Source organism: Notolepis coatsorum, assembly GCF_963971535.1.
Source record: "Notolepis coatsorum genome assembly, chromosome: 14".
NCBI classification, from domain to species: Eukaryota; Metazoa; Chordata; class Actinopteri; order Aulopiformes; family Paralepididae; genus Notolepis; species Notolepis coatsorum.
In genome coordinates this window covers 89,036,122-89,052,327 of record NC_140178.1, presented here as the reverse complement: position 1 = coordinate 89,052,327, position 16,206 = coordinate 89,036,122, and the positions used below count along the sequence as shown (strand labels likewise).

General features: G+C 48.0%; 1 protein-coding gene across 1 annotated transcript in view; it reads left to right on the top strand.

Moving 5' to 3' along the window:
• LOC311240628 (microtubule-associated serine/threonine-protein kinase 1-like) overlaps positions 1–16,206 on the top strand; it is a gene marked incomplete at both ends in the record, with an annotated part of 155,423 nt that overhangs the window by 61,887 nt on the left and 77,330 nt on the right. Inside the window, 2 exons of the mRNA XM_084329200.1 lie at positions 6,786–6,946; positions 15,871–15,946. Of these exons, the coding sequence (XP_084185326.1) occupies positions 6,786–6,946; positions 15,871–15,946 (237 nt within the window). The remainder of the gene's footprint in view (positions 1–6,785; positions 6,947–15,870; positions 15,947–16,206) is intronic.

Sequence of the window (16,206 nt, the reverse complement as noted above, 5' to 3'; positions counted from 1 at the left end):
CTGTAGTAGCTGCATCTAACGTTAGTAGCTAACGTTAAAACTAAAAAACACAACCAGACGAGACAAGTTGTCGGCTAGGATAATCACAACAATACTTCCGGTCCGGTCGGTGGGCTTCAAAATAAAAGTCTTAAACCGGAAAAGACGGAGCGGTGGGCTTCAAAATAAAAGTTTTGGGAAATAAATTTCTCAAAAAAATTCTCTAACCGGTCGCAATAATATCGCTTATCGCGATATTTTTGGGGGCAATTAATCGCCCAGCAAAATGTGTTATCGTGGCAGGCCTACGTGTGTGTATCATACAATGCTTTGATGGCATCGTAAAAGCCCTGGGTGTTGTTGCAGTCTGCCAGGCTTTGGATCTCCTTCGCCTTCTGTATCCACCAGGCATCCTCCATAGTCCAGAGGGCACGCTGGGTTGCTGTTCTTGCTGCAGCAAAGGCAGCTTTCAGGGTGGGAGAACCAGGGCAGGACAGGAGAGCTTTGTGGGCTTCATGCTTGGTTTTTAGTAGGGACTGTATCTTGGCTGAGTTACAAACAAACCAGTCCTGGTGACGTTTCCTCGTCTGGCCAAGAGCCTCAGAGGCTGCGCTGTGGATAGCCTGGCGCAGAGCTGGCCAGTCAGCTGATTCCTCCGGGATCTTGTTGAGGTTTTCAGCAAGGAGCTGCCAGTGCTGCAGAATTGAGTTTCTTATTAGGTGCTGCCCTCAGTCCATGGGGTTGAATACTCATGAGTAGTTTGGATCTGACCATGAGGTGATCAGTCCAGCACTCGGCTCCACGCATGACCCGGGTGGTAAGGACGTCCTGTCTGTCCTTTTGGCGTACAATCACGTAGTCCAGGAGATGCCAGTGTTTAGAGTGCGGGTGCTGCCAGGTGGTTTTGAACCTGTTCTTCATCTGGAAGATGGTGTTGGTTATGACCAGGTGGTGTTCTGCACAGAGGGAGAGGAGCCGAAGCCTGTTGTCATTTATCTTCCCTACTCCGTGTCGGCCAATAACTCTGTCCCATACCAGGTGCTCCGTGCCCACTCTGGCATTGAAGTCTCCCATGAGTATGAGCTCGTCCGTAGCTGGAGTTTTCTGTAATATTGAGTCGAGAGCTCGGTAGAAATCCTCTTTGATGTTGAACTCAGCGTCTAAAGTTGGTGCATAAGCACTAGGGATGGGAATCGAAAACCGGTTCCCGTTGGGAGCCGGTTCCTAATTGTCCGATTCCTGGAATCGCATGCCTCTGTGACTATCGATTCCTCTTATCGCTGCCAGGTTTTTCCGACAGTTGCGCATTTTAAAACAATAACGTTAGCGCCAGCATGCAGCCATAGAGCAGACTATTTGATTCCTTAAAGAAAAACTCCAACATTTTGGGAAATTAGCTTATTTGCCATATACCCTGGAGTTAGACAAGAAGATGCATACCCTTTTCTTCTCTGTGCATGCAGTAGGAGTAGGAAGACGTTGGGAACTAGGCTAATGGAGGAACCTACTTCCAGTGACTGACGCTAAGCTAGGCTAACGTGTACGTCTTCCTACTCCTACTGCATCATACACAGAGAAGAAAAAGGTATGTATCTTAACACTCCAACATTTTGGGAACCCTGGAGTTAGACAAGAAGATGCATACCTTTTTCTTCTCTGTGCATGCAGTAGGAGTAGGAAGACGTTGGGAACTAGGCTAATGGAGGAACCTACTTCCAGTGACTGAGGCTAAGCTAGGCTAACGGTGCGCTTCTTTCTACTCCTACTGCATGCACAGAGAAGAAAAATGGTATGTATCTTCTTGTCTAACTGCAGGGTAGATGGCAAATAAGCTAATTTCCCAAAATGTTGGAGTTTTCCTTTAACACTTTCACTGCCCAAGCTTAATTCCTTTTTACCTCCTTGAATGCCCAGCACCACTTCAATGTTAACGTTAATATCGCCTAATCTATGTTTTAAATTATGGCTATGTGTCTAATCTGCCCGTCGCTTATCAAAGACTCATTTTCCAGTCAACATTGTCGTAGCAGATTGTTTTTTTATCGCTTCATTTTCGTTTTCTAGCATTTTGAAAAGCACTCGTTTTCATGGAAAAATGAAGACAAATGTCAAGCTTTTTTCACATCTGAGCACCTGGAGTGGCTGGATTTCCAACGGTAGACTCGGTTGATGAAATATGAATTCAGACCGCTAATAAAAATAAAAACGCTCGTATTCTCGTGATGGGCATTCAACCCGCGGGGGTAAACCCGAGAAAACTCGTGATGGGCAATCAAAGTGTTAAGGGCTCGAAATTGCCTGGTTTTTGGTCATATGCTCCCGAAATGCTCCCGCTGTTTGACTGTTTCTACGTGCAGTGAAAACTACTCCAATGCTTTAGAACATAGCCGCGGAGCTAACGCTAGCTAACGCTAACTAACCAAGCTAGACACACAGAGACACACACTGAGCTCAGGTAGAAAAAGGGTGGGGGCGAGCAGGGACCGGGGACCGGGCAGCGTGAATGCCTTCTACAACGCTGTTCCAGTTCCGCGTTGCCGTTTTGCGCTCTGATTGGCCAAGCGCGCGCATGCGCATGAGCCGCAAAAAGCTCCTCACGCAGGCAGGAATCTAAACTCCCCTTAACGCAATTTATACAAATGGAAGTATTGATTACACCGTAACGAATCATTAAAAAAATATACCGTTAACTGGAATATGTTGTGCCTTTACACATATGTTGGATTATGTAATTGGTTTGTCATGACAAACCAATAAAAAATCGCATCGCCGGCTTCGCGGCTGTGTTGCCGGTCCACGACCCTCCGTGCGCCGATCACCAGCGGGGAGAATATGCTGCTGCGAGCAATGCGATTTTTTATTGGTTTGTCATGACAAACCAATTACATAATCCAACATATGTGTAAAGGCACAATATATTCCAGGTAACGGTATATTTTTTTAATGATTCGTTACGGCGTAATCAATACTTCCATTTGTATAAATTGCGTTAAGGGGAGTTTAGATTCCTGCCTGCGTGAGGAGCTTGGCGCGGCTCATGCGCATGCGCGCGCTCGGCCAATCAGAGCGCAAAATGGCAACGCGGAACTGGAACAGCGTTGTAGAAGGCATTCACGCGATCGGGCAGGGAGCCGTCTGTGTGTGTGTGTGTGCGCGCGCTGGTCTTCTGAAAGACCAGAAACAGAGAAGTCAGAGGAATAACGACCTGTTGAATGCAACTACGGTTTAATAGATTAAATTAGTTTAAGATATTGAACTGTAGTTGCATTCAACAGGTCGTTATTCAATAGATTAAATTAGTTTAAGAATAAAAAAATAATAATAATTCTATTTAAGTGTATATTTCATTTCTCTTTTTTTTTTTTTACAGTTTTTGTATTTTTCTGACATGGGGGCTCAACAATAAATGACAATCAGAAATGTCAAGTTGCATGTTGTTATTCTAACCAGCTTAGTTCTGTTGCATTTACAATTTATTTATTTAAATAAAAAATGTATCAGGGATTGATAAGGGAATCGATAAGCAGAATCGGATCGATAAGCAGAATCGATAATGGAATCGTATCCATAAAATCTTATCAATTCCCATCCCTAATAAGCACTAAGGAGAGTGTCGAAGCGTCCCTTTGCAAGGGGAATGCGCCATGTCATTAGGCGTTCGTTGACGCCGATGGGCGACTCTGGGATGCGTTGCAGCAGTTGGGACTTCACAGCGAAGCCTACTCTGTGGATGCGGCGGGTGCCTTCAGGGACCCCCTTCCAGAAGAAGGTGTACCCTGCACCAACCTCTGTCAGGGAGTCCTCTCCATGTAGTCTGGTCTCGCTGAGAGCTGCAATGTCGATGTTATACCTTGCAAGCTCCAGGGCCACGAGTGCTGTCCTGCGGTGGGGCCTGTCAGGTGTTTCAGCCAGGTCCAGCAGTGTGCGAACATTCCACGAAGCAATGCATAAATGCTTATTTCTTAATATTTTAGGTGAGGATTAAGGTGAGGGTGTGGCTGTGTAGTCCTCACTCCAACCATCTTCACTCCTTGCAGATTGACCTCCAGTGGCATGAGAGAACCCATGACGACCTTTGTCTGGCGGGAGTTGCAGGGGGCTGCTGGTGGTCCGGTCTGTTGGACTCCGGCTGTGCCCGTCCCCAGGGCAGATCTGTCTTCAGGCTTTACTCCCCTAGCCACTGTACCCCCTCAGGTTTACCCACGTGGCAGTGGGGGTGCCTTCCTCCGCCTTCGCAGCCGTTGTGCTGGTTCTCACATCCACCATCTTCCGCCTGCTCCGCCGTTGGGGTGTTCTAGGATCACTCATAGTCTGGCCTCTACCCTTTGACCTGTTCAGCTTCGGTGACCCTGCCAGGAGTGCGAGACTCCCGCCGACATAGCTCTAGGGGTCATGGAGACGCACAAAGTGCCTCACCACAATAAGGTGGTGATCCCGGCGAGAGACACACACACACACACACACTGACTCACTGATTCACTGACTCACTCACTCACTCACTCACTCACTCACTCACTCACTCACTCACTCACTCACTCACTCACTCACTCACTCACTCACTCACTCACTCACTCACTCACTCACTCACTCGCTCGCTCGCACGCACGCACGCACGCACGCACGCACGCACGCACACACACACACACACACGCACACACACACACACACACACACACACACACACACACACACACACACACACACACACACACACACACACAAAACCATACGGTACATCCCTAGCATTTTGTCTTCCATTTTTCTCCCTCAGGTTGTTCTGTGTGTCTCTCTGTATTACATAACAGCAATATCACAGGCCTGCTCTCTGGCTAACCCATCTGGCTAGGGAGGGAGGGAGGGAGGGAGGGAGGGAGGGAGGGAGGGAGGGAGGGAGGGAGGGAGGGAGGGATGTCTTTTACGGGAGAGAGAGACAGATGGATGAAGCTGACAGTGGCCAGCAGCACCAGTTGTGCATGTTCTCTGTGTGGGAGTTGTTCCACTCTGTTTTGTTGCCTCGTGTTTGTGTTCTCTCCATCTCCTCCTACGCCTCCCACCTGGCCTTCCTCATCCCCTGCACGCTCCTCGTTCACCTTCCTCTGCCCCCCATAATCTCTCTCCTCTTCCTCTTCCTCCTCTCCATCTATATATATATATATATATATATATATATATATATATATATATATATATATATATATATATATATATATATATATATATATATATATATAATATCATATATAAATATTAGTGCTGTCAATAGATTAAAAAAATTTAACTAATTAATCTCACAATTTTCTGTAATTAATCTAGATTAATCTAGATAAAAAAATAGCATTTTTCTACTTAAGGCCGAAGCTTATAACAGATATTTACTTGAATAAAATCATGGAATTAATGTAAAATCAACACAAAGAAAGTATATTTAGATTCAAAGACTATTTTAATAGCTTTCTTTGAATACAGTTTCTCTCCTGTGAAATACAAATGTTCAACAAAACCATCAACATTGACTCAGCTAGACCTCTTTCTTATATCCGCGGTGCAAAAATTGAAGATGTTTCACTCACATGCTTTAAATAATTTAAATTAATCTCCAAAGTTAAAGCATTAATTTTGACAGCCCTAATAAATATATAATGAAAGTATAATGAATACTGTGAAATAAATATAGAATACAGTTGCATAGTCCAGTCCTAGCCGCTTTACACTGGCTTCCTGTAACATTTAGAATTGACTTTAAGGTCCTTCTCCTTACATACAAAGCTCTAAATGGACAGGGACCTAGCTACATCGCCAACACTCTAATAAATTACACACCAGCAAGAACACTGCGATCATCAGCTGCTGGACTACTAGAGGCTCCCAGAAGCAGTCAAAAGAGGATCGGTAATGCAGCCTTTATCAACTATGCCCCAAAACTATGGAACAAACTACCCCAAAACATCAGGGAAGCCAACTCGCTAGACATCTTTAAAAGACAGCTTAAAACCTATCTCTTTGCTCAGGCATTTCACTGATAGATATCTGCTACCACCTAGTGGCAAGAGGAAACATCAGGGATATCCTGACACAACTTGTATTTATTCTTACCCTGCCTACTCTTTTACACTGCCTATCAAATTCATGTGTCGGTTATTGCACTTTTTACTTCTTACTGATGACTATTTTTAAACTGAATCATTTTAAACTATTCTTATTATTTGCTAGATCCAAATGTGAAACACTGTGATTATTTGTTCATGAATTACAGGAGTATTACTGAATAGAGAGCCTATTAGGATGCTAGATCCTAATGTGAAACACTGTGATTTGCCATATCTTGCTATGCTCGCTCATGCCTGTATTTTTATGTCCGTCGGTTATTGCACTTTTTACTTCTTACTGATGACTATTTTTAAACGGAATCATTTTAAACTATTTTTTATTATTTGCTAGATCCAAATGTGAAACACTGTGATTATTTGTTCACTATTTTTAAACTGAATAATTTTAAACAATTTTTACTATTTGTGTTACTGAAAACTGTAAGCGGAGAGCCTATTGGGATGCTAGATCCTAATGTGAAACACTGTGATTCTACCTGTCTATCTTTTTATGCTCGCTTATGCCTGTATTTTTTTACTGTTGTGAAGCACTTTGAACTGCAACCTCTGTATGAAAAGTGCTATACAAATAAAGTTATTATTATTATTATAGTATCCAATATAGTATACAGTATGTCTACAGTGTGGTATACAGTATAACATGGAGTGCATTTTTCACCTCTATTCTATTCTATTCTATATCGCTCTCCTCTCCACCAGTCCTCCAGTTCCTCTCAGGAACGGCTGCACCAGCTGCCCTACCAGCCCACCATGGACGAGCTTCACTTCCTGTCCAAGCACTTTGGCAGCACGGAGAGCATCACGGATGATGACGGGGGCCGCTGCTCGCCTCACATGCGCCCACGCTCCCGTAGCCTCAGGTCAGCGCCGCTCAGATTAAGGAAGAGATTAAGCGACTGAAATCAGTGTCCCCTTTTAAAAGCGCTCGTTTGAAAATGCACGTTTATAGGCCGTCGCGTCATTATTTTTACAGGGTTGATTTTATTTGGTTATTTTCCATGTGGCTTTTATTTGGTTCTGGGACGCTGGGACTAACTGTCAAGCATGTTTTTTATTTTATTTTATTTAACCTTTATTTATCCAGGCAAGCAATTAAGAACAAATTCTTACAAAAGCAGCCTGTTGGGTTGTGGTGGCCATTAGTGGCCATGTGGTGGGATATGTAGCATCTATCTATCTACACGTTGGGTTGTGGTGGCCATTAGGGGCCATGTGGTAGGATATAATGTAGCATTGACATTGTCAATACCTGGAGCTCACATCTGGGTCTGTTGAAGTTGGCAATGCTGTTTGGGGACCGATCGATAGTGTGTAGTTCAAGTTTCTTTAATAGTTGTCATACAGAAGTACAGAATACTTTCATACAAAATGCTTCTTACTGTTACGCTCCAGAGACTGTGCTAGACAAGATAGTATCAAGCGCTTCAGGCATGTTAGACTTTCCTTTGACAATGGGATTGGATTTCTTCATTGAGCGCTTATTGTAACTGAGGGGTACAATTCCCTGACTGTATTACTAGATATGATACTTACTACCACTACCTTTGTACTTAATATTCGGCCACCCAGTACTCGGCATAAATATATTATGATGAACACTGTCACGTAGATGAAACGGATCCAACACAAATGTACGAATTAGAAATAGGTCTTTATTTCTACACAGCGATGGTGTGTAGAGCAAGCACTTAATCAAATCAATCACATTTATGAATGGGAATTAGTATGCACTTTTATGGCAAGAGTATTCGTCGGTATATCAATAGAGAATGTCCAATCTCTGAAGGCGCAGGTGGTACATATACGACCTGGAATAGTTAAGGAATAACAGCAATGATACTTTAATGATTATAGACTGGATACACTAGGGGGGGTTAATCCGGTTGCTTGTAAGCCGACAGGAGTAGGAGGGGGGGGGGGGGGGGGGGTAGAGTCCGGCTGCCTCATCCGGCCAAGGGTATCCCAGGTGAACCCACTGTAGTGCCGTTCAATGCGCCGGCGATCCTTGGACCGCAGATGAAAGCAGATGGACTCTTTGTGGGCCGGCGTCCTCCGGTCCACGGAGGAGAGACGTGAAGCGACCTCGTCTTGCAAAGCGTCTCCTCACCTTGCGTCCTCTCCAGGGGGGGGGGGTTCCAACACACGGCAGTGTCGGGGGTCTTTATCCATGGAATAATCAACGTATACAAAGCATAATCCGTGCCTGGGAAGGCGGGCTGTCGTCGGTAGAATAATCCGGTATACAGGTCCACTCGCTCGTCGGCTCTGGGGCTCCTCGGGTGCAATCTCACATGGGGTCGATCAGCCTGGATAAGCAGCCAGTTTTCTGCCCGAAACGATGGGGTGCTGACTACGGTAGTATTCTCACCGCACGAAGCACTATATATTAACAGACTATTATTAGCTTAATAGACTACGTCCAACTCGACGATATAGTGCCAAATATGACTATTCAAATATTAATATACACGATGTCTCAATACCGATGGTAGGCCGAACTTGGCCTTACTCCCACACGTGGCGTCGCGGGGAGGCTTTACGTCTGTCACTCTATTGGAGGGTAAGAAACTGGACTGAAAAGGGAAGTCCTACTTTAGTAGCGCAGTATATATACGCACTATGAACAAATAGTCCCATTAGTGGTGCGGTAGCCAGATTCCTACGCGGAACTAGGACTTGTTCGTACATGTTGAGCGGTACGTTTGAACTGGGTCTGAGGGGTATGGCAGCCTGGCACCAAGGTCTCGACCAATAGTAGAATGGAGACTATTATGGGATGTTCAGTAGGCTAGAATGGATATTCAATGCATATTGTACAAGGAATATACAAGGGATATCAGGGAATATTAGAGAATATACAAATACAATTAAATATATATATATAAATAAATATATATATTCGGTTTAATCTGGCCCTTCACAACAGCCACCCCCTGATTGGTCCCAGACCTAATCAGTTAAGCAGAGACAGATTAATCGCGTTGTCTATTTACACATAAGGGTTTGCTGTAGGGGTCAGTCAACTTCACAAAGTCATAGGGTTATAGGGTCATGGTCATCATCGATTGTGTCTGGGAGTCGGGGCAGTTCTATGAGCCTCGCCACGGGACGGGTGTAAGTGCGACCCTGGACAAGCACTTCAGCTGCTCGGACCTTGCCGTCGGCACCGGTGATCACTTTGCTTACGCGGCCGGCCGGCCACATAGCTCTGGGCAGTGATTGATCAATAATCATGACGACTGTTCCTTCTGTCAAATTGTCTCTCTCCTTTACCCACTTCTGGCGGGTCTGTAGAGATGGTAGGTAGTGCAGTAGGAAACTGCTCCAAAACTTGTCGGCTAATACTTGGCTGTACCTCCACATTCGTCGGCCGTTCGCTTCTTCAGGCCGGTACATTGTCTGGGGTAATGCAGGATCTAGCCGCCCCATCAGGAGTGTGTTGGGGTCTGCGGAGATAACAGTGCTCAATCCACAGAACACAGGCTTCTTATTCTCAGCCTCCTCCTGACTGGCTTTCCTCGGGATAGGCGTGGGCCACTCTCCTTCCGGGAGCTTTAGGAATGCTGGGCCGTCACTGTAGACATTGCGACGGGTGAGGTCATCCAGGGGGATCCCCCGGGTGATGACGTCAGCTGGGTTCTGTTTTGTATCAACGTAGCGCCACTCTGTTTCTCCGGTTAACTCTTCGGTTAAGTCTTGAATCTCGGTGACTCTGACTCCCACGAAGATTTTGTACTTGCATGAGTCCGATTTGATCCAGGCGAGTACTGTCGTGGAATCTGACCACAGGATTGTTCTAGACACCGGTATGGTGAGCTCACGTTGGATGAGCGTGGCTAGGTGCGCTCCGGCTAGGGCTGCGCAGAGCTCTAGGCGTGGGATAGATTGTTGCTTGCGTGGGGCTATTCTCGAGCGGGCGAGGACAAATGCTGTGTAGATCTCTCCCCCCTTTTCTTGGGCCCGCAAGTAGGCTACTGATCCGTATGCGACCTCTGAGGCGTCATTGAAGACGTGTAAGTCCATTTTACATGTCTCTGGCCTCACCGTGGGTGGGAAGTAGCTTCGGCGCATATTAACGCCTGGGAGTGAGTGGAGCTCCATCTCCCACTCTCTCCAGGTGGATGCAAGGTGTGCGGGAATGGGGTCGTCCCAGCCCTGGTCCTTGTCCCACAATGCTCGTACAATCATTTTTGCCCTGGTGGTGTACGGTAGAATACATCCTAGCGGGTCATATTGTCGGGCGAGTGTTGTGTACACACTCCGTCTGGTGGTCGGCGCCGCCGCCGGCCTTCCCTGCTCCGTAGTCAGGGGCTTGTGTCTGTAGTGAAGCGAATCTGTTTTGAATCGCCACACCAATCCCAGGGTCATCTCCTGGGCTTCTCCCGGGATTGTAGCCATCCAGGTCTCGCTGCTGGCTGCCTTGTCCTCGGAGGAGAGGCTGCGCAGTACTTGCGGATCGCTGCTGGCCCACTGCCTGAGATCAAAGCCGCCTTTGATCAATGAGGCGCGGAGTTTAATCAGGAGAGCCTCGGCTTCTTCCTGGGTTGAAAGGCCTTGTAGACAGTTGTCTACGTAGAAGCTGTTCTTTACGCTGTGTCGGACCTCTTCGTCCGCTGCTGGGTCCTCTGCTACATGTTTCTGTAGTGCAAATGTAGCACAGCAGGGGCTGCACGTCGTTCCGAAGGGGAGGACTTCCCATTGGTAGATGGCTGGGTGCTCATCTCCTGGCTTCTCTCTCCATAGGAACCGTAACAGGGGCTTGTCCTCCTCTACTAATCTCACCTGCAGGAACATTCCTTTAATGTCCCCGCTGATGGCCACCTTTTCCTGGCGGAAGCGGAGTAGAACGCCGAGTAGGGAGGGGCCGAGTGTGGGACCGGGCAGTAACTCTTTATTCAGATTTTGGGATCCGATCTGGTAGCTGCAGTTAAATACTATGCGGTCTTTACCGTTGTGATGGACCTTGTGGTGAGGCACGTACCACGATTCAGTGGTCTGGTCAGCCTCTTTAATGTCCATCTTTGTGACGTGTCCCGCTGTGATGAGCTTCTCAATCTCAGCGCGGTATACACTCTCTTGGGCGGGGTTCTTGGCTAAGCGCCGCTCCGTGTTCAGCAGGTACCGTTCTGTGGCGTCTGTCTTGGCGTGGAAAGTAGGCATTCCTTCTCGCCGCAGGAGTGGCGTGGCGTATCTCAACACGCCGTTGACCGGGACTCTCTTGGTCCCCGTCTCGAGGAGGTGAATGGCGTAAATGTCATCTTTAGAGCGAATGTCTTTCTTTCCGTTCTTAAAGGGCATTTGTTCCAAGGTCCATAGCCGCTCTACGTGTTGCAGGAGTGCGGTTTCTCCCTCTGTGACTCGGGAGTGGAGACATCTAGTGGCTGTACTTCGGTTGAGAGATTTGGCGAGCGGGCCTTGGAGAGTCCATCCCAAACGGGTCTCGACTGCTGCAGGACAGCCTCGGGGTCCGGTATGAACCCGGTCTATCGGGACAATGAGGTCTGCATGGTCGGAGCCTATCAACAGGGTCGGCATAGCATTGTCTATGAGCGGGATCGGTAACTTGCGCAGATGTGCATATTTCTCCATCAGCTTGGCGACGGGGTATGTGTACCGCGACAGTCCTATTTCTTGGCTGGTGAAAGCGTCTGTAATCTGGTACCGTCGCTCAGGCTGGCCGCTTGCTGCGATAGAGAATGAGACATTCTCGCCCTTTATCGTCTTCAAATCTCGTCTTATTGTCCGAATTGTCATTTGGGTTTCGCTTCCCCGCAGCCCTAGCTGGGCCGCAGCGGAGGCGAGCAGAAGGGTCTTCTCTGACCCGTCATCGAGGACGGCGTAAGTGTCCAGGACTTTATTCTGGTAGCTTAGTGTCACACGCACTACTTTTAGGAGTACTCGGGCTCCACTGCTGCTGGCGGGATCGATGTACATGACGCTCGCTTTGCTGCTGGATGGTGCGGGTGAAGGGCGCCGTCTGTTACTGTCGTGAAGTATGTCCAGATGGGCTCCATCGCACTTGGTGCACCTTTTCTTTAAGCGGCATTCGGCTGCCATGTGTGAGCGCGCACAGCGAAAACAGCGCTTGTTGGACTTTATCCATTGACTTGCTTCCTCCGCGTTCAGCTTGGGGAAGGAGTCACATTGCGCTAGCCAGTGTTCTTTCTCACAGTAGGGGCACACTATCTTCCACTTCTCCGTTCTGGAGGGGGTACTGTGGCTCCTGCTGCTCGGTACTGACTCCGATTGGTGCATCACAGTCACCGATCTTCTTCCATCATTTAGTCGTCTGGTTCCTTCTCTGGAGCCAGGGGTGCTCCGTCCGAATGTATCTAGCCGTAGGCTGCTGACTTCTCTCGCCAGGAAGTCTGCTAGATCGAGGAGGTTCGGTTCGGGGCCATTCGGGTCTCGGTGGTCTCTCTGCCGCCTAAAACGCTCCTGTCGAGCGGGCGGCAGCTTCTCCAAGATCCTTTCCACATTTGAGTTGGCGTAAAGTTCATGCCTCCCCTTCTCTCTCTGCGCTCCCAACATCCCTACCAGGGACTGCACTCTGATGGACAGGTCGTCCAGTGCTCGATTGTCTATTGCTGGGGGTAAGCGGTCGATGTGTCGGATCTCCTGGATCGCGTAATCCCATATGCGCCCATACCTCTGGTCCAATGCTACCAGCGCTGCTGTGTATGGGGTGGTGGAAGTCGCGTAGGCGAGCGCTATATTATGTGCGCGGGGTACCTTTAAGTGCTTCAGTAGGATGGCGTATTTATGGCGTTCATCCAATACATCCACCAACATGGTCTCCAGACACATGCGGAGTTCTGTATACTGGGCCCGGTTCTCTTGGGTGAAGTCGGGTACCATAGGCGTGCCAATGTATGACGCTGACTGTGGATACATCGGCGAGCGTTGGGGGAGAGGCCTCCTAGGCGAGTCTCCTCCCGCTCCTTGGTATGGGCTGGTACCGGCAGTGTACCATGGCCCGCTTGTCCAGGTGCTGTTCCTCGTGCGGGTCGTGCGTCGTGCTCACCCGTGTATAGAGTCGGGGGTCTGTAGCGCAGCTACGCGGGAGTATAGCCTGGGCTGTACCGGACCTCCTGGTCCGGTAGAGTACTGTGCTGTCGTCGGGCGTGGTTCTCCTCCTCTTCGTCTTCAGTTAGGTCATCCAGTGCTTGTAGTCTCTGGTTTAGCCTCTCCACAGGATATGCTGCTCCTTCCCGGTTGCTAGGTCTCGCTTGGACCGGTGGGGGGAGGTGGTCTGTGGGGGGTATAGACCTCGTCTGTTGGTCAAGTTCAGGGTTGTTTACTCGGCTAGGGGATGCCGCCCTGGAGGTGTGTCTAGACGAGTTCCTGGAGCCTCTGGCGGAGGGAGAGGGTGTTGTCCGTCTGATCAGCTGTTCTATTAGTTGCGCTTGCTGTCTGTCGCGCTCTGCGTCCCGTAGAGCACCAGCAGCTGCTCGCTGGCTGTCTGCTCGGTCTCGGGCCACATTCTCTTCCCTCTGAATGCGTCTTATTTCTAGACGTATATGCTCTTCTTCGCTCCGCTGCTGGATCTGCAGTCGGTCGCGTTCAGCAGCGGCGTTCAGGCTGATGAGGAAGGCCTGCTGTAGGGTCCTCTCTGCCTCGCTGGGAGAAGGCGGTTGTATAGGGGAGCCTTCCCTCGGGGTACTCCTTGCGGAGCCTTGGAGCTCTATCTCCACGGTGCTCTCCCCGTCTTCTTCCGTGCCGAGTTCTCTCTCGGTAGCGTTGTATTCCTCCCGGGACTCATCGGGGACTACTTCTTCAGTACTGGCGGGGTGTGAAGTCATGTCTGGTTCCCACTGGTCCCCACCGTGAACTTGGTCAGTTACATTAGAACCCGTAGGGGCCTCTATGGTCGGGGTAGTCTGGGCGTTGGGGTTAGACATACTTTTACTTTCTAGTTTTACCGCGTTTACTGTTAGTAGAAGACTAGGTTGTTGACTGACAGCGTAAGCCTCTAAGTACTGAGGGAGCCGTCGTTCGCGCTGCGGGCGTTGGTTAGGAGGATCGTTTCGTGGAGTGTTCATCATAGGCCATTTCAATATTAATAACACTATATTAATATTACACTAATTACCCTCCGGCTCGAAGGACCAATTGTAACTGAGGGGTACAATTCCCTGACTGTATTACTAGATATGATATTTACTACCACTACCTTTGTACTTAATATTCGGCCACCCAGTACTCGGCATAAATATATTATGATGAACACTGTCACGTAGATGAAACGGATCCAACACAAATGTACGAATTAGAAATAGGTCTTTATTTCTACACAGCGATGGTGTGTAGAGCAAGCACTTAATCAAATCAATCACATTTATGAATGGGAATTAGTATGCACTTTTATGGCAAGAGTATTCGTCGGTATATCAATAGAGAATGTCCAATCTCTGAAGGCGCAGGTGGTACATATACGACCTGGAATAGTTAAGGAATAACAGCAATGATACTTTAATGATTATAGACTGGATACACTAGGGGGGGTTAATCCGGTCGCTTGTAAGCCGACAGGAGTAGGAGGGGGGGGGGGTAGAGTCCGGCTGCCTCATCCGGCCAAGGGTATCCCAGGTGAACCCACTGTAGTGCCGTTCAATGCGCCGGCGATCCTTGGACCGCAGATGAAAGCAGATGGACTCTTTGTGGGCCGGCGTCCTCCGGTCCACGGAGGAGAGACGTGAAGCGACCTCGTCTTGCAGAGCGTCTCCTCACCTTGCGTCCTCTCCAGGGGGGGGGGGTTCCAACACACGGCAGTGTCGGGGGTCTTTATCCATGGAATAATCAACGTATACAAAGCATAATCCGTGCCTGGGAAGGCGGGCTGTCGTCGGTAGAATAATCCGGTATACAGGTCCACTCGCTCGTCGGCTCTGGGGCTCCTCAGGTGCAATCTCACATGGGGTCGATCAGCCTGGATAAGCAGCCAGTTTTCTGCCCGAAACGATGGGGTGCTGACTACGGTAGTATTCTCACCGCACGAAGCACTATTAACAGACTATTATTAGCTTAATAGACTACGTCCAACTCGACGATATAGTGCCAAATATGACTATTCAAATATTAATATACACGATGTCTCAATACCGATGGTAGGCCGAACTTGGCCTTACTCCCACACGTGGCGTCGCGGGGAGGCTTTACGTCTGTCACTCTATTGGAGGGTAAGAAACTGGACTGAAAAGGGAAGTCCTACTTTAGTAGCGCAGTATATATACGCACTATGAACAAATAGTCCCATTAGTGGTGCGGTAGCCAGATTCCTACGCGGAACTAGGACTTGTTCGTACATGTTGAGCGGTACGTTTGAACTGGGTCTGAGGGGTATGGCAGCCTGGCACCAAGGTCTCGACCAATAGTAGAATGGAGACTATTATGGGATGTTCAGTAGGCTAGAATGGATATTCAATGCATATTGTACAAGGAATATACAAGGGATATCAGGGAATATTAGAGAATATACAAATACAATTAAATATATATATATAAATAAATATATATATTCGGTTTAATCTGGCCCTTCACAACACTTATCCTTATCATTAGAGCACAATTATCTTTTATTATTTTATTAGAATTGTATGTTTATTTGAGGTTTCATGTTTGTATATGATGCTTTTGTTTTTTTTATTTTTTTATTTCAAAATATCTTAATGAACATAATCTTTATATTGTATATGCGGTTTACTAAGTAGTAGACACGCTTATATTACAGCCAATAGAAGTGCATGTCTTCTCTGCCCCCCCCCCCCCCCCCCCCCCTCTCCAGCCCGGGACGCTCCCCCTCCTGCTATGACAATGAGATAATGATGATGAACCATGTCTACAAGGAGCGCTTCCCCAAGGTAACACACACACACACACACACACATACACACATGCACATGTACACACACACACACACACACACACACACACACACACACACACACACACACACACACACACACACACACACACACACACACACACACACACACACGCACACACACACACACACACACACACACACACACACACACACACACACACACACACACACACACACACACACACACACACAACCAGAAAGTTGCCTTGTCATCCCAACAGGCTGACTGTAGAC